The following is a 21569-nucleotide window of genomic DNA, read 5'->3' on the forward strand; positions in this document are numbered from 1 at the left end:
TACTTTAAGAATAATAAATTATATCATAATAGTCTATAGGTCAAAATGAAGTTCATAATAACAGGAATATAGACATACCTAATCTAGTAACTGAATATATGTTGCACAGCATTAGTTCATGAATAATTCACAGAAGTTACCCATAATTTGATATTCACTAGGTTACAACACTTATTATACAATTCAATACGACAGTGGTGTATCCACTGACTTCAGTTATCGTACTAAACATTTTATCAAGAAATCAGTGTTCGATGATTGAAATTTTTTTTAAACTTTAAGTCAGTTCATGATATAACACCATCATTGTTCATTGTCAGTCTTAATTTGGTTAAACCAAACACAGAACATCGTTTTCCATTAAGAAATTCATCTAGAAGTAAGATATTATTGAGTAGACTGATGATTAATTTAATCCTCTTTGTTCTATGTGACAGTCTGTGATTTCAGTAAACTTTTAATGTTATCATTATATCATTAATAATACAGTCTTCCACAAATGAAAATAATCGTGTGTTCACTAGTGACTGGCTTCAAGATGGACATCCTGGAGTTCTAGTGAAAAGCCGTGACCAGTGAAGTACAATCCGTATCGGGTAAAGTCAAGTATCTATCTCAGACAATGGATGAATGGTTGTACAAGATCATGGGTCGATTGAAGTTAGATATTAACACCATTGGATGCCGGCTCAATGATCTAGAGGTGAAATGTTAGTGCGAGAGACCGAAGGTCCCGGGTTCGAGTACTGCGTGCGTAGTTGTGGACACACAGTGCCTAGGAGATGTTACTAGGACGAAACGGCCATCCAGTACTTCCAGATTTCCACTGCTGGTCCAACTTAGATTCATCATATATAGAATAATATTAAAATTAAGTCTCCCACATTCTTTATTTCATAAATATAATATTTTCTAGACCATCATCATCAAATCCCTTGTAATATATTCGTCGAACTTTATTCTCTTATTCTATATTCCATTATCACAATTGATTGTCACTGGGTGATGATCAACGTCATGTGTGTTAAATCCTTCTTTAATGCAGATCGAATCCTATCGACCAATTTGCAATGTGACCACTAGTCTAAGTGATTCAACATTGCATGCACTATGTTGAGATAAGATATTGGTTGGATGTAGTCAACAGGAAACACTGTTAACCCGAGTTTCGTGCTACTTGACACTTGTCAGCAAGGTGTACCTGTAATCTTGAAGGAACTAGTGCTCCCTGACGGATTCGATCCCATGTCAATCAGCTTCACAATCAGAGCCGTTATCACTGAGCTATGCGGGCCGCAACTGACCTCCTTTAGGACTGAGATATAATCACAATTGATTGATCACTAGGTGATGATCAATGTCATATGCGTTAAGCCCTTCTTTAGTACAGATCGAATCCTATCGACCAATCTGCAATGTGACCACTAATCTAGATGATTCGACATTGCATGCACTATATATTTGAGATTTAGATGGTGGTTGGAAATAGTTTGATTTAATGTGAAAATCTTTCTCGAATTATTTTCATTGTAAGTAAGTAAATATTAGTTGTGTTCTCAATAGACATAAACATAAACATACATAAATAAAATAAACAAAGAAACTGGTAGACAGATTGTTTGTTTTTAAGATTTAAACAACAAATTATTGTTATTTATCTCATGTCACGTAAACAATAAACAATTGACTCATTCTAATAGAAATCAAGATTAATATTTTCAAATTACAAGATTGATGATGATCTTTGATAAATTTGTTTTCAAATTCTTGTAAATAAACGGATTAGTCCACTTGATATTCTTTGGCTTGTATCTTCCCATTGAAGTTTAAGACTGCAATTGATCAGTCTGTTATTGGCATATGTGCATATGGTGCGTATGCCTCGATATTACCTTATTTCACAAGCTATTTGTAAGTAATGATGGATAGTGGCTAGCAGTGGAATCCAGGACGCGCGTTTCGTCCTATTTGGGACTCGTCAGCCGGATGTACCTGCATCTCAGAGTTGATGTTCACTCTGGGACTCGAACCCAGTACCATTCGCTTCAAACGCCATGACGTTATCCATTCAGTAGCTACTGAGTCCTGATAGCCACTCGCTTGTTCAATGGGGTGAATTAAGGCAATATCGAGGTATACGCACCGTATGCACATATGCCAATAACAGACTGATCAATTGCAGTCTTAAACCTCAATGGAAAGATACAAGCCAAACAATATCAAGTGAATTCAAATCCACCCCATTGAACAAGCAAGTGGCTATCAGGACTCAGTAGCTTAGTGGATAACGCGATGGCGTTTGAAGCGAATGGTACTGGGTTTGAGTCCCAGAGTGAACAACTCTCTGAGATGCAGGTACATCCAGCTGACGAGTCCCAAACAGGACGAAACGCGCGTCAAAGTGGATTAGTGTTAGGATAACCGTTTTCTTTTTCCAATGATCAATATAATATCTAACATTATCGAACACGATTTCGTTCATTTAGTGTGTTACTACTATACATAAAGGTGTAATTTTTATTAAAGATTTCATTTCAATCATCTAAAGCGATCTGCATAAGTCTTTCATGAATATGCCACTGTAATTAATCTCATTGAATTGAAAACAAAAAAACATGGACATTATAAGCAAAGATGAATAGTAGCTAGTAGTGGAATCTAGTTTGATGCACGTTTTGTCCTATTTGAGACTTGTCAGTTGCATGTATCTGCATCTTAGAGTTGATGTTCAATCTGGGACTAGAACTCAGTACCGTTCATTTTAAATGCCATCGCGTTATCCACTTAGCTACTGAGTTCAAATAGGACTAAACGCGCATCCAAGATTCTACTGCTGGCCACTATCCATCTGTGCTTAGAATGTTTGTGAATTAAGGCAATATCAAGGCAATCTGCACAGTATGCACATATACCAATAAGAGACTGATCAATTCCAGTCCTAAATATCAATGGGAAGATTCAAGTAAACAATGCCAAGTGAATATCAATACATTGAAAATTAGAGTTTGGAATGGAATCCTCAGAGAAAGAATTATGCTTTCATCAAATGTAACATACAGAAACTAATTACCAAAAAATGTCTGATATCTCACATATATTGAACACTGAAAAACTGATGAGCTACAAATTCACGGATATTTTCCCTATCTCATAAATTACGAGTAATGGAGAAGATTTGCAGTACAAGAGGATGGTTTTGGTTCAGTTTCATTCTAGTAGAACAGTGACTACCAATGAGATTATATCATTTTCGTTCTAGTTAGCAACAACCAGCAGCAAGACATATGAACAATCTTCAGAGAAGCGATGCGATCAGTAAGGGTTTTCAAGGCATAACACTAAAGATCACAGTAAGAGACGTTAAAAGTGGGTTATATATGTCGCGACTGAACTATCTCCATTAGGATTGGGATATACTCACTGATTCGCACTCATTTCAACGTCTTCACAGTTTAATCTCAGATGTTGGAATTATTCTCAGGAGAGTAAAGTGATAGTATAAGATAAAAAGCCATGCGCAGAATGATTGCATAAACTGGTGGTATGAATTTCACTATGAAGTAATACAAAGAATATCATATCGAGAAAAAACATTCCACTAAAATAAAAGATCACAATGAAAACAAAATAAAATATTGCACTGAATAAACATTATATTGAATTTGAAATGGAAGTAGTGTTGAACAAAGATCATGATAAGTTAAAAAAAGAGGTTTGGCTTTTTATCCTATATGTCATCTTCCTCTACTGAAAATGGTTCCGACATCTGAGATTCACCTGAAGAAGTTGAAATGAGTGCAAATCAGTCAATATCTCAATCCTAAAATTACATTGACCGATCGTCAAATACATATAATTGAATTCATCAGTCGATTGAAGCTAGACCATCACGGAAAACCTGGAAGCATTGGACGGACGTTTCATACGAGTATGTGACTCTTCAGCAGTGCGCATCCATTATCCCACCTCGCAAGATTCGAACCCAGGACCTATCAGTATCGCGCGTGAACACTTGACTTATAGATCACTGAGCCGGCATCCAACGGTGTTAATATCTAACTTCAACCACTCCACAATCGTCCAATGTTTCCAGGTTTTCCATAGTGGTCTAACTTTAATTGACTCATGAATTCAATTTTCATAAAACCCCTCTCGGATTATATATAAAGTTCAAAATTTTCTTTTATCTCTTATGTTACTAGGTACATCGTTTAATTATTGTTGATGAGAATAACAAAGTTGAAGGAATTATCTCATTGTCAGATATATTGAAATTTCTTACAAATTGGTCAACTGATGATAATCATCATCATAATAATAATAATACATCAAAACGAAGAACTGATCTTGTTCGAATTAAAAAATTCATTACAAATCCATTGCGTAATTCATATCATCAATAAATAAAACTAGTTTGTATGCATCATTCTTTCTCTTTCTCTGTATTCCCCTTTTTCCCCATGAAATGTTATCAGATTGATCAATCAATTTAACAATGAATGATTAGAATGAACATAACAATAACAATCACTTGGAACTAATTGACAGTTTTATAGGTTAACAATTAAAATAACCAACTCATTGTCTTGTTACATTAGTGTTACTGCTGACACTAGTAACATCGTTTTCATTATTATTATTATTATTACTATTCGACTTATTGTACTACTATCAATACTACTAATCATCTTTCTCTAATATCCTATAGACGTAATCACTTATTCTTTAAAGATTCCTATTCTTTAATTTGTAATTTGTCATTAGTTTTCTACTATTCAATTATTTTTTTTTCATTATAAAATGAATTATGAAAATAATCTTATCAATAGAAATCAGTATATTTTTTTTCCAACTCCACTAATCACTATGTTCTCCACTCCTCCTCCTCCTCCTCCTCCTCCTCCTACTATTACTCCACTCCTCAGTCAGTCAGTCAGCTACAACGTAGGACCAGGCACATATGTGCATTGGTCCAGGTTGCCATACCTCATTAGCACAGCAAGATGAACACCGGATTCATAGGAGTGGTTAGGTCAAAGGTGGTAATATATAAGAGAAAGATTGCATATAGAGATATAGTACAAGAAGAAAGAATTGGTTCGTAGAAAGAAAGATATGAAGTGATTTTAATTTCTTAGTTTAACGGAAGACAGGGAGTGTATACACCGACGCCATTGTGATCGATTCTGAGCCATGTCACCAAGAGTCTCCACTCCTCCTCGATCCTATAAATACCATTCAATTTGCATAAATTACAATTTTATTCCTTATCTCTTTAGTTGTGTACATAAATAATTACTTTATATTATGTTTTTTTATTATGTATGTGAATATTAAATGATAATTATTTTATATTTCTCTCTATAGATCTTATTCTATTCTTTTATTAGAAACAGAAACAAAAACTTATTTGTGTATGTGTGTGTGTGTGCCTGTGTCTGTATCTGTGCCTAATCTTCTGTACACATTGTTTGTGAGATAACAAAATCTGTGTGTGTATCCATGCCCCCCCTTTTTTTTAAATTAATTTTATTGAAACATTAAATAAGAACTTTTGTCTAAATTTGATTGAATAGTTTCACAATATTTAAGCGCCAAGTTCATGTGAGACATTAAAGAGGAAGAATATTGTATTTGTAGAATCTCAAAAAATGAATTTTTTTTTTAAAATAAATCCAACATTTCGCTTGGCAATCTGGTTGTTAGCGGGACATAGACTGGATTAAAGCATGGTCAATGCACGCTTGCGTTGGCGCACACTGAGTGGCTGATTCTTATCCAATCAGCGTTAGTCAATACTTAGTGAACACTCTAGAAATCTTCTCATGTGAAAAACTATAAATATACTAACGTTTTCTCTATTGCGCTTCTTACTTCCATCTAACCTTGTTATTTGGAATATAATCTCTTTTCATGTTCAATCGTGTTCTGATTTGGGGGACTTGTCGAGTGAATCAGTGTCCGAGGATACTAAACAATAGGAATAGCTGGGTTATAACCGTAAGAGAGAATTATAACATTGATCCAAGGTTTTTCAAAGAAAATATAATCAAACATGAAAATTATCGAATATAAATAGGTATATGATTCTCCGGTGTACTGTATACTGAATAAGTCATTCAATCAACGTGAACAATGTTTAAAGTAGGTATTTACATTAGTGTGTAAAAGACATGTAGTGTGAAAACGAAAAGTGTTAAGAAAACAGATTGTGTGTATACGTCGTCACACAATCGGTTATCTTAACACTTATCTTACAAATACAATCCTCCTCTTTAATGACTGATACATTGATTATAATGATATAATGTCAAGTAATTGGAAGGAGATTCATCATTATTATATTGCATCATTAGTAAAGAAACTTACAAATTTATGTGGTTCTTAGGTGAACTTCATATCATTGATTGAATAGATTAAAGTTATCACCACGTATGAATAATCAATGTTGTATAGTACGTGCTTACTTAGTTATCAATGCAATTACGTACTTATAACTATTAACAAATGTCACAAAATCGAATTTAAATAATCAGCATTATCTTTAATGATCAAAATGATTTAAAAGATCATTTTTTATTAGACTATTAGCTAAAAAGTTGACTAATGACATCATTATATCCAACCATACAACTGATACTTACTTAGGGCGCCGACCAGGATTTTCTACAACCCACTCTGTCCTTGGCTTTCCTTTACAGTTCAATTTAATTGTTGTTCACTCTTCTCATGTCTGTCTCCATTTTTCGACGTAATGTGTTCTTTGATTTTCTTCTTTAGCCCTGAGGATTTCAAGTGAGGGCTTGTCTTGTAACGCAGTTGGGTGCTTTGCTCAATGTGTCCTATCCAGTTCCAGGGTTCCTTCCTCTGCTGGGATCTGGTTTGTTCTCTACCATAGTAGATTGTTAGAAGGGGCATCAGCCTCGTGGCTTCAGAAGGAACTCGGCTTTTACCATGAGGTGTCATAACTCTTCTAAATGAAAACCTTCTGACTCCCAGGGCACATTTTAAGTGTTTTGAATAATTTATTCTGGTTACTGTTTTTTTAGCGAGTTAATATTCACGCGATGGGATCGCTAACCCCATGCCCAATCCTCCCCCATTATCCGGGCTTGGGACCGGCAGTAGTCGTGGAGGGGCTTCAGGCGGAGTTATACAACTGATAAAATGTTAATTTCCATATTTTTAATATGAACATCAAAAAACCAGAGCTGAGTGGCTACAAGTACCAGTTATTATTGAAAATTGTAATGTACATGATAATATGAATGAAATATGGAACTATAACCATTTATAAATCTCAATAAGCACATAACTATGTACATCAGTTTACTTGGGAATTAAAGCTTTAGTTATAGTTAGATTTTGTTTGGGGTTTAAAAATTAGTACATTTTGTAACATAGTCAACGTTCTCAAGTAAAAATTTATATGATTCAACGTCAGTCAGTTCACTGTTTACATTCTTATTGCAATAGTTTATATATCACATTAATCAATATCTAGTAGTTCAGCTACAACAACCTAGTAAACATGTTGACATTCAAACAATCATTTCTTATAAGCAAAGATGGATGGTGACTAGCAATGGAATGCAGGATACGTGTTTCATTCTATTTGGGACTCGTCAGTTGGATATACCTGCATCTCAAAGTTGATGTTCACTTCAGGACTCCAACCGACTATCGTTTACCTCAAACATCCACTCAGCAGCTAGTGATTCCTCATAGCCAACTGCTTGTGAAATAGGATGAAGTATAAATTCACTCAGTGTTTTTTGCTTGTAGCTTTACATTGATGTTTAGGACTACAGTTGATCAGTCTCATATTGGCATATATGAATCCTGTGCAATTCACTTTAATATTGTATTAGATCACAAGTATTATTAAGCCGAGAGATCAATGAAGGCTAACAGTGAAATCCATCACCATTCATCTTTGCTTATAAAGCCTGTGACAATTAAGGCAATATCAAGACAATCTGAACAGTATGCACATATACCAACAATAGAGACTATAAACATCAATGGGAAGATAAAAAGCAAACAATATCGAGTGATTCATTTCTTCATATTCAACACATTTACATCTATAATGTTTGTGTTCTCACCTAATGGTTATTTTACAGATTAAGAACAATCATTATAAATAAATAAAATATCTCTTGTCAATAATAGAGCGAGTTTTTCTTTGTGAATTATTACATGGGAAATATTGAATAGACAATATACATTTTGTATATAACAGCATGTATATAGAACTTACCATTGAGGTGACATGATCTTATCCAAGATTCTGTAATTTGATTGGTTAATAAATGTTAATAAACCATTACATCGTAAATATGATTAACCAATCAATTTTTAATAAGTTCTATTCATGATGCTGATTGGTTCATAATCTCTTTGTTCAATATGAATAAGGTTAATTCGTAGTTCGATTCGAGAAACCGAGATTGAAAAACACTTGCTTGATTTCATACCTAATAAAATTAAGATAGTGGGGAACTTGAAGTTCATTCTAAAAAAGAAATTCAATTCAATATAAAATTTGATAATTTAATAATTTCAATAGTTGGAATCATGAGTCAATCGAAGCTAGGTCACTACGGAAAGTCTAGAAACATTGGACGGCCGATTCGTCTTAGTATGGGATTAGTTGAAGTTAGACATTAACACCGTTGGATGCCGGCCAGCTCAGTGGTCTAGTGGTTAAGCGCTCGCGTGTGAGACTGATAGGTCCTGGGTTGGAAACTCGAAAAGGGTAGGATTGTGGGTGTGTGCTGCTGAGGAGTCCCATACCAGGACGAAACGACCGTCTCATGCTCCCAGGTTTTTCATGATGGTCTAGCTTCAATTGGCTCATGATTTCAACTATTGAAATTACTAAAATCCCCACAAAAACCTTCCTGGTAGCAATTTTATAGTTGAATTCATGAGTCAATTGAAGCTAGACTACCATGGGAAACCTGTAAGAACTGGATGGCCGTTTCATCCTGTTGTAGGACTCCTTAGCAGTGCGCATCCATGATCTCACCTCGCGTGATTTGATTGATTCATAATCTCAACTATTAAAATTGCCATAATATCCATAAAGAAACCCCTTGTGAATTTAATATAATGTTATTTTGTATTTGTTAAAATTACAACTGGTTAACCTTTTAATGTTTCATGATAATATCTGGAGGTACATCTCTTAAGTATTAAGAATTTCTATTACACTTAGCAATGTAGGATGTAGTTGTTATTTAATTAACACTGACTAAAAGGGAACCTGAAATGAACACAAAGTCTTAATCCTCACATTTATTTTAAAGTTTTAGGCACAGAAAAAACTCAGATTTGGTTTATATAGAACAAAGTGCTTCCAGGTTTCCCATGGTAGTCTAGCTTTAATTGACTCATGAATTCAACTATAAAATTGCTATAATATCCACAAAAACCCCTTTCTGATAATAATCATCATGCGCTCACTAGTGACTGGTTTCAAGAGGTAATTCCTGGAATTCTAGTGATAAGCCGTGACTCGTGGAGTTCAACCGGGTGTGTTATGAGATAGTAGTTTACGGAAGACAATGGTGGACGGTGGCACAATTTCGTGGATTGTTTGAATTTAGACATTAACACCGTTGGATGCCGCCTAAGTGGTCATGAAGGTGACTAATAAAAAAATCAAGCCCCAGTCTTCTGAAGTTTATTGAAGCCAATGCTATCAAGTGTGAAAAAACATGAATTGTGCTTAAAAGTAGACAAATGTTTATCTTCCTGATGATAGAAACTCTACTTTGTTACATCATTTAATTCTTAGTTTTAGATGATTATATTGTTCTATTTTTTCGATGCTCTTCTAGACTAATAACTTTATAATAACTAGCTGGACTCATTCATTAGCGTCAGGTCATCTCGTGACCACTTGTTTCTAGATCTTTTCCTTAATGTTACCATCAATATTGTAGAATGTCCGTCCGTATAAGACATATATTTGCCCTCATACAAATCAAATGATTAGATGTGGTGCATATATATTTAGTTCCCCCTTGTACCAATGTTTATTTGTTTAAACAAATAAATATTATTTAACCCCTTAAATTTATTTACATCCTTTCCCCCAAATGCCCTGGTACGGCCGAGGGCAGGGAGAGACAGCTCTCCTTCTTGAAATGCTCCCACATGGCCATGTGTATACAGCTACTGTCAGGGAATTCCTACTCACTGCTTTCTCGCGGCATTATCATTGTTTACGAAATTGAGGAGATGAAAAGCGAATGTCTGGCGCTTTAACCGGGGTGGCGGACTGGGAGAGTCCACCAAGGGGAGTTGGGAAACCCTCATTCCAAACCAATGATGCACATGAGCTCCAAGATCCTGAGGGAACAAATGGTGTATGAACCAATTGTTGGTCACCTGCTACCATGTGACTGGATCTCCTTACGTGGCTTCACTGCCTTATGGACCAGACCTTTAGGTTGGAGTCTCCGGTTGTGGCCCCCTAAGAAAACCACCTGCCTTGCTCTGGGCACCCGTGCAGTATCGCAGAGTACACAGAAATCAAGTGACTTGTGTGACGCATATGTATTCGGTGCCCCTTTGTACCAATATTTATGTGTTCAAATAATAATAAATATATTATAGTTATGTCTGTTCATAAAAACTCCCAACTAAACTTATTTATGTAAGTGAATTCAACCTAATTAGTAACTATAGTTTTTAAATATTACAGGTCGTAAGCAGCGGACGAGAACCTAACGAAATAAAACCAAGTCATGTTATTCTGCTCAAATCTTCGTTCATGCTCTCTTAAATATGATAAAGAGACTATATACATGGAATTGATCATATTTTTACAGCCTTATCAGTTGACCAATCAGCTATACAGTGGAAGAAAATTGAAACTGTAAGGGGGAATTCTACTATCAAAAGCCGAAGTTTATATACACCGTAGTTTCTTCAATTAGAGTAGATACGTAGGCGGTTACCTTCGCTAGCAGCATACGTACATATGTAAGAGTCACATTTAAATCTGATTCACCATGTAACCTTAATATAGCATGTGATCTGTCAGATATACCAACGGGGTTAATTAAATAGTCAAAATCATACACTAAAAACTAATGTAAAACATGTGCTTTTTGACATTCTTTAACTCGGGATTAATAACAACCATAGATATTTCCGACCATTCTGACTCACTCAACTAACAACTGTCTACTTTTAAGTTTGATCAATAGAAATCAGTTGTATGAGAGAGAATATACAGTTTAATTAGTATATACAACGATCAGAAGTATGACAAGAAGATGTTTACAGTGATGTTTTGTATATTCATAATTTGTCTAACTCCATTTTAATTTTATTATTTCATATTTTACTCAGTTGCAGACTTTAGATGACACTGATCAGAAGTGGTCTCAATGGCATAGATTCATTCACTCATTACCACCTTCCTTTGGATCTTGAGTTTCAAAGATTATTTGGTACTTTTTTTTCGCGAATTTGTTCCTTCTTCATGAATCATATTATTTATATTTAATGTTAATTACCATTACTAATACTGTTATTGCTTCTACTATTGTGAAATTTATCTCGTTGTGATGTTTTGGTGTGACAACTTGAGCCGGTGCACACATGTACCAGTATCTAAGCTACTTATGATTGACTGACTCAGAAAAACTGTAATGATTTAAAAAGAGAAACTGAATAATGAGAAATTTTAGATAATTTGAAAAGTATCTAAAATACGGTTCTTGTTTAAACATAGCTAATTCAGCAAAATCAAATTTACGTTAAAGCGTATACTTATACGTGTAGTCATAAATTGATGAGTTGCATCAAAATTAAGATCACTTTATTTGACAAAAATTGATAATGAATAATAAACATTTATCTTATCTGATTGAAGGACTCCGTAGACGCCCAACTTCGAGATTAACAGGCTGAATCGCATAACGATCGATCGTTTACAGACCGAATCGCAACTCTACGGATCATTGTAAAACTATCAATTGAATGGAATTCATCACTCTACATCAACTTCATTGATTACGAGAAAGCATTTGAAAGCGTGGACAGAACAACACTATGAAGATTTCTTCGAAACTACGGCCTGCCTGAGAACATAGTCAATACCATACGGAATTCCGATGGTGGATTAAATTGCACATTCGTGCATGGATGACAGTTGACAAAGTCGTTCGAAGTAAAGACCGGTTGTCAGGCAAGGTTGCTTACTCTCACCCTTCCTCTTTCTCCTGGTGATCGACTGGATCATGAAGACGTCAACATCTGAAGGGAAACATGGGATACAGTGGACAACTAGGATGCAGCCGGACGATCTAGACTTCGCAGATCATCTGGCCCTTCTATCCCAAACGCAACAACAAATGCAGGAGACCACCAGTGTAGCAGCAGCCTCAGCAGCAGTAGGTTTCAATATACACAAAGGGAAAAGCAAGATTCTCCGATACAACACAGCATACACCAATCCAGTCAAAATTGACGGAGATTTGGAAGATGTAAAAACCTTTACATATCTGGGCAGCATCATTGATGAACAGGGTGAATCTGATGCAGATGTGAAGGCGCGGATCGGAAAAGCAAGAGCAGCATATTTACAATTGAAGAACATCTGGAACTCAAAGCAATTGTCAACCAACACCAAGGTCAGGATTTTCAATACAAATGTCAAGACAGTTCTACTGTATGGGGCAGAAACCTGGAGAACAACGAAAGCTATCACCCAGAAAATACAAGTGTTTATTAACAGTTGTCTATGCAAAATACTTCGAATCAGTTGGCCGGACACTATTAACAACAACCAACTGTGGGAAAGGACAAACCAGATCTCAGCGGAGGAAGAAATTAGGAAGAAGCGCTGGAAGTGGATAGGACACACATTGAGGAAAGCACTCAACTGCGTCACAAGACAAGCCCTCATATGGAGTCCTCAAGGCCAAAGGAAAAGAGGAAGACCAAAGAACACATTACGCCGGGAAATGGAGATAGACATGAGAAAAATGAACAAGAATTGGATGGAACTAGGAAAGAAGGCCCAGGACAGAGTGGGCTGGAGAACGATGTTTGACGGTCTATGCTCCATTGGGGGTAATAGGAGCAAGTAAGTATCTCATTGAATAATAATCTTTCTTGAAGTTGACAAGCATAAAAAGTAATTCGAGGCTCTAATGTAGTATCCTAAGTATTTCAGGTCATGTGATATTTTAACACTTTCCATACGCTATAGTTACATTAACTGAGCTACTATGACTATTTAGTACAGTGATAACTAAACAGGTGATCAATCACAATGCACTAAAATGTCCATCACTCCAAGCCTATCCGATCTCAATGCCAAGCCTCTTCTAACCAGTTAAATCGATAGTATTTCCTTGATGCTTGTTGATAACTCAAAAACATAATTCAAATTATGCAGCTGTTTGATTGAATTTATGGGAACAAAAGTTGATACTATATGTGCAGTAAATTGAAGATTACAACAGAACAATTAAATGTCTTAAATTAGATTTATTTATTTAAACACATAAACATTGGTACAAGGAGGCACCAAATACATATGCGCCACATGAATCATCCGATTTGTGTGAGGGCTGTGATACTGATCGGGTGCCCGGACCGAAGCAGGTAGTTTTCTTAGGGGGCCACATCCCGAGCCTTTGACCTAAAGGTCTGACCCACAAGGTAGTGGAGCATCGTGAGGAGATGCAGTCCCATGTTAGCCGGTGACCACCACAAATCACTTATTTACGACATTTTTTTGACTGATCAGAATCAAGTTGCCGTGTAAACAAACAATCAGTAAGATCATAGCAGTAGCTATTAATCACTTATATAAAGTTTGGTTAAATGAATTCTGTTGAAATTAACATTTAACCCAATTTTAAAATTTCTGATTTTCCTCGAATCTTTTCTAAATTTAACCATCATCATCTTTGTAATCCTACGTAGATTCATTGTAAAGTCCACATACTTAGTGTAAAGTTCCAGCGAGATTATAATTTATGGACGAACCAATCAGATATAAGATACCAGGTCTCTGATTTTGGCGCGAAATTCATTCGTCCAATTGGATAAATAACATTTTGGTATTTTAGGTGATGCCAGTTCATGATGAAAACCCGAAATCTAATTTGTAACATCAATCATCAACTTTAAATTATAATTCTAATTCCTTACATAGGTTTATAGCCCTCAATTGATCCTGGTTATTAAGTGGATACTCTGAAGGTCCGTATAGCGTCGCTCAAAGGTCGTCCATAAACTATAGTCTCACCTAAAGTTCCATTAGAATAGCAAAGATTGGTATTTAACATTTAATGATGAGGCCATTAGCTCCTGTAACTTGGATACCTTTTAATTAACAATGATTTTTTACTGACTACGTTACCCTGATGATGAGATTATAAAAAGATGAGAAATTGATCCTTTTAAAAACTAACGTACTGGAATAAATGACTGGACCGGTTAATATTCTTAAATTTAACCTGTAGATCATGGGATACAAAACCAAACAACCGAGACGACACAATAATCACGCTAATGCCAGCTATCATCATACACTAAAGCTTACAAAGGACACACTAGATAACTATGTTATTTTCAAATCTAAAACTCAAAAGTAGTATGCACAAACTGTTCGTGATAGGAACTATGTACATCCCTACATGAAGTAACTGAAGCAATAATATGGATGACAATAGTAGTGATTAACTTCCAGATGGATTTTTCGAAGTTTTAGTAAGTAGTTGTCACCAATTTGTGTACAAAGTCACCATTGAACTTCGGCTTAGTGGTTTAAAAGTTTAGCTCGAAACTAAAGATGTTAGGACTTATTTCTGGCTACGACATCGTATGCGTGCACTTCTGAGGAGTCCCATACTAGGAAAAAAACAGTTGTCCAGTGATTCCAGGTTCTCAATAGTTTTCTAACTTAGATCGGTTCATGATTTCAATAATGAAATAGTTTAGTCATCAATGATACCAAATGAAGGTTTGAACACTACCAAGTGTAATGAAGTGAATTTTTGTAAACAAGCATCCTACGCATTCTGATTTTATATTGCGTACAATACGAAATCAGGATGGTTTTGTGAATTTGATTTTCATGTTCGGAGTTATGAGTGTATACGGGTCCTACAGTTTCAAGACAAGAATGGAGCAAGTTATCCAGTACTCGCTTGTTTCCAATGTCTCTTTTATAGTTAACATATCAGTTCATGAAAGCAACAAGATGCAGAATATCAAGATAACTTCAAATTTGATTAAGTATTCAGGCATTGTTAGATTCATTAATGACTATAGTTCATAAACACTATAAAAAGTTGTGCAAAAAATATTTCCATCTATAGATGGTATTCATCACGATTTAATCTTAGCTGAAACACTATTAGAAAAAAGGGATGAGACTTGAAAGTCGTAGTTTCAACTCCAGCAAGATAATGAGTATGTATTGTTGAGGAATTCGATACTAGAACCGAAAGGCTGACCTGTGCCCCCTAGTTTTCAATAGTACTACAGCTGAGATCAACCTATGGGAAATATCCTCCATAAAATCGCTTCGTCGAAAAAAAAAACTTTAAAACTTGGAATCATACAGTAACTTTAGATAGACCATCATTGGAAGCACTAGACGGGTGTTTCGCCCTAGTATCAGACTTCTCAACTGTGGGCATCATGACCACTCCAACAGGAATCAGACTCAATACATTCAGTTTAGCGTAAAAAAAACCATTCTAGGACAAACACAACTATCCAGTTCCTGATGATATCTAGAGAAGAACTAAGAAAATTATTTATCCCATTCATTCCATTCTATAAATAAATACATAAACATATAATGTGTCACATTTACACTAGCATATCAGCATAACCTTAAGGTTAATGATTGGTTTGATTGATTGTTTAATTTCAGACTATAGACAATTTGGTCTAGACAATAATTAAACTAATATTATTGGAAAATGATTATGACCCATAGAATTAACCTGTTTACAACTAAACTGAACATTATTTGTCATAATAATCTGAGAAAAAAATTCATTTATTGTGAAAAGAAACACATTGATTGACATCATTAGTAAACACATAACCAATACGGTTTATTGTTGTTGTTGTCGTTGTTGTATGTAACCTAGTTAGGTATAAGCAGTATTGTAGATTTATTGGGTAAGAAGATCATTTCAATCATTTGAACTATGTATTAATTTACTAGTTGAATTCATAAGTTAATTGAAGCTAGATCACTATGGAAAACCTAGAAGAGTCCCATAGTAGGACGAAACAGCATTCAAATGCTTCCAGGTTTTCCATGATGATCTAGCTTCAATTAATTGATGAATTCAACTATTAAGTTAGTATAATATCCACAAAACCCCCCTCTCTGATTATGTATTAATTGTTGTGTTCAAGGGAACATGATGATAATACACCGCAAAAACAATTGTAAATAGTGCCATCTGTTGTGAAATTTAATACAAAAAAAAGGAAAAAAGATCAACTCTAAGAGCGTTAAAATAAAGATACATTCATACTGATTGATGTTTATTTATGATTACAAAAGTTGTGAAAATATTTAAATTCTATGGTGGAATTTTGTTCTCTGAGCTGAATTGTTTCGTCGTGGAGCTTTCATCGTTCTTCTGAACGACATCATCAGCACAAACTTTAGGTAGAAGTTTGATGATGTCATTCAGAAGAATGATGAAAGCTTCACGATCAAACCATCTAGCTCAGAGAACAAAACTCCATCTAAATCATTCACCTGAGCTACAAATCTCCACCATTCAAATTCCATATTAGTAGTATTAATATCATCATTATGCAGTGCAAAAAGTATGATTAGATAATACTCATAATTGTGTAGTTGGTCCAGACTAATTCTATTTGGAGAAAGTTTATGTAACCAAACGAAATCGACAGAAAAAAAACTTAAACAATCAACATACAGGTTGTAATGTCACACCAGCACAAGGAAACGAATTAATAAAGTAGAGATAACTGCGGTAGGAACGGTAGTAGGAAAAGACAAAATACTGACAAATACAATCCGTAAAGGCATCTATGAAGAGCTATTGGAACTTACGAGTTAAAATAAGACAAAGTAAATTCATTTATGACACTCAGATTAGTTTCGAGTTATCTCATCCAACGGACCTCAACCATGCGATCAGATTAGAAGATTTTAGGCTGTAACCGTGACACATTAAAAAGTCATAAACTAAATCAAGACAATTGTTCCGTGCTTTGTTATTTTCCATTGTATTTCAGTTGTCATTTCACAATGAAGTTCAGTTTCTAAAGTGTATATCACCAAGACTTCAACATTTCAGTTTGAACTATGCTAAAATTACTAGAAGTGATGAGGGCAATTATTCCGCATAAATGTTAGAAATCAAAGACCCTTCGTCATAGTTTTAATCATCTCAGTAGTCTACAGATGTTGTGCCTATTATAAAACACCAAGATCTCAAGTTAGTTCACTGATTTAAGTATACGGTAGTGAATATAAACTTCTGAAGACGGATTCTTAAATGTATCCTTAATTTGTGAAATTTTCAACTTAAATTCATGAACAACTGCATAATAGAAAGATTTAGAAGTAAAAAGTACCATTCAATGAAATGGTTTGTGGATATTTCATTAGTTTAGGGCGGGACAATTTTCACTACACATTTGTTACAGAGCCACTGATTCCAGAAGAAATGAAGGTTTTATGTGGTCAGTCAGTCAGTCAGTAACAACGTAGAACTTCGTACGTACGTACATCAGTTCGAGTTGCCACACCACATTAGCATAGACATGCAGTGGTCGATTCAAATCCCGTAGTAGTAGAGGTAATAAGAGTATAAGCAGTAATCGGGAAGATTAGTGTTTGGAGATGTTACTTCAAGAGTATAATACAGTGAAATAAATTTGAGAGGAGAAAAAAAGAGACAAGGAGGAATAAGGAGATCAAAATTTGGGAGAACACAAAGAGTGAATGCACCTGCGCCATTGCAAACGATTTTGAGCCATGTCATTCAGGGTCTCTAACCATCGGTTGCCATCATCTCGCGGTCCCCAACCAGGTAGTCTAAACCTACCGACATGACTCAGACCACTTGTCAGTGACTTCATGGACTTGTGCCATGTTTTGGTCTGGCCGCCCCTAGCTTTCTTCCAACCTACTCCTATACCCCTGAACATAGCACGTCGAGGCAGTCGGTCGTTGGGCATACGTAACACGTGTCCCAGCCATCTCAACTGATGAAGTTTCACTACGTTATCAATTGATTCGCCATCCTTACCTAGTACCCGTTTCCTAACAACTGCATTACTTACTCGATGGTCCCAGGATATACGAGCAATATTTCGAAGACACCTATGATCAAATACTAGTAACCTATGAATATCCTCTACTCTTACCGGCCATGTTTCACTGCCATAAAGGAGGACGGAACGAACTGCTGCGCAGTAAGCCCGTCCTTTGGTTGATAGACGGATATCTTGCCTACGCCATAAATGACGCAAGTTGGTAAAAGCTAGTCGAGCCTTCTGTATCCGTGCTGAGATTTCGTCACACACCAGACCACAAGGGCTGATGAGACTCTCAAGATAAGTGAAGCGATCGACACGCTCAATTACTTCACTCCCTATCATTAGTTCGCGTGTCAATGCAACCCAATCCTGAAGCAACATTTTGCATTTCGAGGGAGAGAATCGCATCCCGAACATACCTGCATTGTTGCTTAGAGTGGTCAGAAGACTCTGCATTTTGTCAGCGTCTTCGCCAAATAAAACTATGTCATCGGCATATTCCAAGTCAACAAGCGAACCTCCCGGTAGAAGTTCAACCCCTGTAAATTTAGATGAGGAGAGTGTTATCTCTAAAAGTACGTCGACCACAAAGTTGAACAAGAATGGGGAGAGTGGACAGCCCTGACGAACACCACTCGAGGTAATCAATTCTGATGACAGTTCGCCATAAGCTCTCACTCTACCAGTTGTGTTCGAGTAGAGAGCCTTTATAAGGTTAATGTACTTCTTTGGTACTCCTTTCAGTGACAAACACTGCCATAGAACCTCACGATCAACAGAGTCAAATGCCGCCTTAAGGTCGAGAAATACTACCATTGTGGGGCGTCTGAATGTGTGTCTGTGTTCTAGAACCTGACGTAGTGTGAATATCTGATCTATACAACCACGTCCAGGTCGAAAACCAGCCTGATTTTCTCTAGTCTGATCATCACGAGCTTTGGTTAGGCGTCGAAGTATTATTGAAGCTAATATTTTAGACACTATATTAGTCAAACTGATTCCTCTGTGATTGTCACAAGAGGACTTTTGTCCTTTCTTATAGACTGGCACAATCAGTGATTGAGACCAGTCAGATGGGATTACGTCGTTCCCAAATTCTACCTAAGACCTCGGTTAATCTCATTGCTAATACTGGACCACCATCCTTAAAAATCTCAGGAGTAAACCTGTCAGGGCCTCCTGCTCTCCCTCGCTTCAGATTTCCTATGGCTTTTTCAACTTCGTAAAGAGACGGAGGACCTACATTAACTTGCCATTCAGGTTGACAGGAGATCGTGGGAAACCAAAGTGTGGCTGAAGGCCAATTGAACTGATCCCTAAAGTGTTCTGCCCATCGATCCAATCTCCTGGATTGAGAATGTATGATATGTCCATCTTTCTCTGAGATTGTTTCGCTAACGGTCGGTTTCCTAAAACCGGTTTCCTTAACAAGTCTGAACAATTGTCTGCTATTACCTATTGTCGCTGCCTTTTCCATCTCTCTTGCTTTCGCTACCCACCACTGTTCACGATCATTGCGTAGACTTCTTGTCAGATTGCGCTTAAGCTGACTCCGCTCTTCATTATGTTCAGAGCCAGGTGGAATGAGTTTCCGAGCATCAATCAGTGCGATAGATGCTGCTGAGATACAGTGTTGCTCCCTAACCTTACGGGTTACCTTACTGGCAGATATCACTGCTGTTTCCACAGCTTTTCGGATATCATTCCATGCTGCCTCAAGGTGGGCATCACATACATGGCTGCCTAACTGTTTTCCTAGTTGTTCCTGAAATATACTCTTAGCTTGACTATCATTAAGTAGGGCCTTAAGAGGTTTCCTTGCAGCGTCTTTCTTACGTCCAGTAAGACGCAGACAGATACGCGCTCGTACTAGAGCATGATCTGAATCTAGGCATGTGCTCCAGAATGAGCGACAGTCTTCTATTGAGCCCCTCCATCGGTGGCTGATAGCGATGTGATCTATTTGGGTCCAACGTTGGGACGAATTAGGGGGTCGCCATGTTAAAAGATGTCTTACCTTATGCTTAAAGTTAGTATTTGCAAGAAAGAGGCGGTTATCTGAGCATAGCTGCAACAGACGGTCGCCATTATCTGTTCTTTGAGCCACGACACTTTAAGATCCACCCAGGTGTCTTTCCCTATCGCTTAGTTTACCTACTTGAGCATTAAAGTCACCGGCCATTATTACTACATCCGAACGTCCAGCTTTTCGAACAAGGTCGGAGAGCTTTCTGTAAAACTCATCTTTTACATCATCTGAGCTGCAGTCAGTGGGAGAATAGGCAGATACGACGAAGAGGCAACGACGAGTGTCCCTATCTTTCCGGATTCTTACTGTTCCGTTCAGTCGGACAGCGCACAAACGACTGTCTACTGGGATCCACTCTAAGAGAGCTAGTTCTGCCCTAGGACTCAATGCTATACCTACGCCGGGGAGGCCGAGGGAAGCAGAATCTGGGCTTCCAGATACACGAAGTGTGAATCGAGTCGGTTCTTTATTTTGGCATGGTGAGGTCAAATAGATGACGCTACTCGGATCCTGTATGCGCGTTTCGGAGACGCAGCACACATCGATGGCGCGGGATTCTAAAGTCCTAGCTAAGGAAGCCTGTTGTCCTATTTGGCAATGTGTTCGTACGTTAAAAGCTCCTACGTGTAGTTTGGAGCGTGGCTTCAGGAGACCAGGAATAGCGTTCCGCGTACTCGAATCGTTTACACTAGCGGTGCGAGATGATAAAGAGACGTGAGAAGGGTTAGTCATAGAGATAAGAGAGGTATTAGGAGGTGTAGGAAGGATTTGAATGTGACCAACTTGTTCTCGTGTGTTGTTACGGGTATGAGGGCTGATGTCACTTCCCGGCTGCCCACACTGTGGAAGGGTATTTCTTGAGGAACCTGAAAAGGAAATTGGATTAGTGTTGGTCTTAACGACCTGGGAGCGTGATCGCAGTGCCCAGGGGACAACTGCTTGAGGCCGGTCGCGCACGGCCTTTTCGTGGAAGGTTTTTAACGTGTTAGCTCCGTTCTTCAAAGGGCCTTACCGCCGGAGACGGAAATCCGTGAGGTAAGGTGTGACATTTTTAGGGTCGACCTTCTCTAACCCCACCCCTCCTTGTCGGAAGGCAGCATCGCTGTCATGCTGGTTGTCCGAGGGAAACACCTTACTGCTGTCACACCCCTCTACAGTCAGCAGTACGACTTCGCCCTCAGACCTTGAGTTGCTGCTTTTAGTCTTACCGTTCACCAATCGACCTGCCTGGCAT

The 21569-nt window shown here is 37.0% G+C and overlaps 1 protein-coding gene across 2 annotated transcripts in view; it reads left to right on the plus strand.

The window, feature by feature from the left end:
- The window catches only part of PRKAG1_1 (5'-AMP-activated protein kinase subunit gamma-1), a 68499-nt gene extending 56925 nt beyond the window's left edge, over positions 1-11574 (plus strand). Inside the window, exon 9 of one of the 2 annotated variants that reach the window (XM_051216540.1) lies at positions 11371-11574. In XM_051216540.1, coding sequence (XP_051067137.1) covers positions 11371-11454 — 84 coding nt within the window. In that variant the 3' untranslated portion in view covers positions 11455-11574. Of the gene's footprint in view, positions 1-4202; positions 5963-11370 lie in introns of those variants that run through there. The other variant, XM_051216539.1, reaches the window with a different exon arrangement.
- Positions 11575-21569: the final 9995 nt, after the last annotated feature.

The sequence above is a fragment of the Schistosoma haematobium genome, chromosome 4 (assembly GCF_000699445.3).
Source record: "Schistosoma haematobium chromosome 4, whole genome shotgun sequence".
Lineage (NCBI taxonomy): Eukaryota > Metazoa > Platyhelminthes > Trematoda > Strigeidida > Schistosomatidae > Schistosoma > Schistosoma haematobium.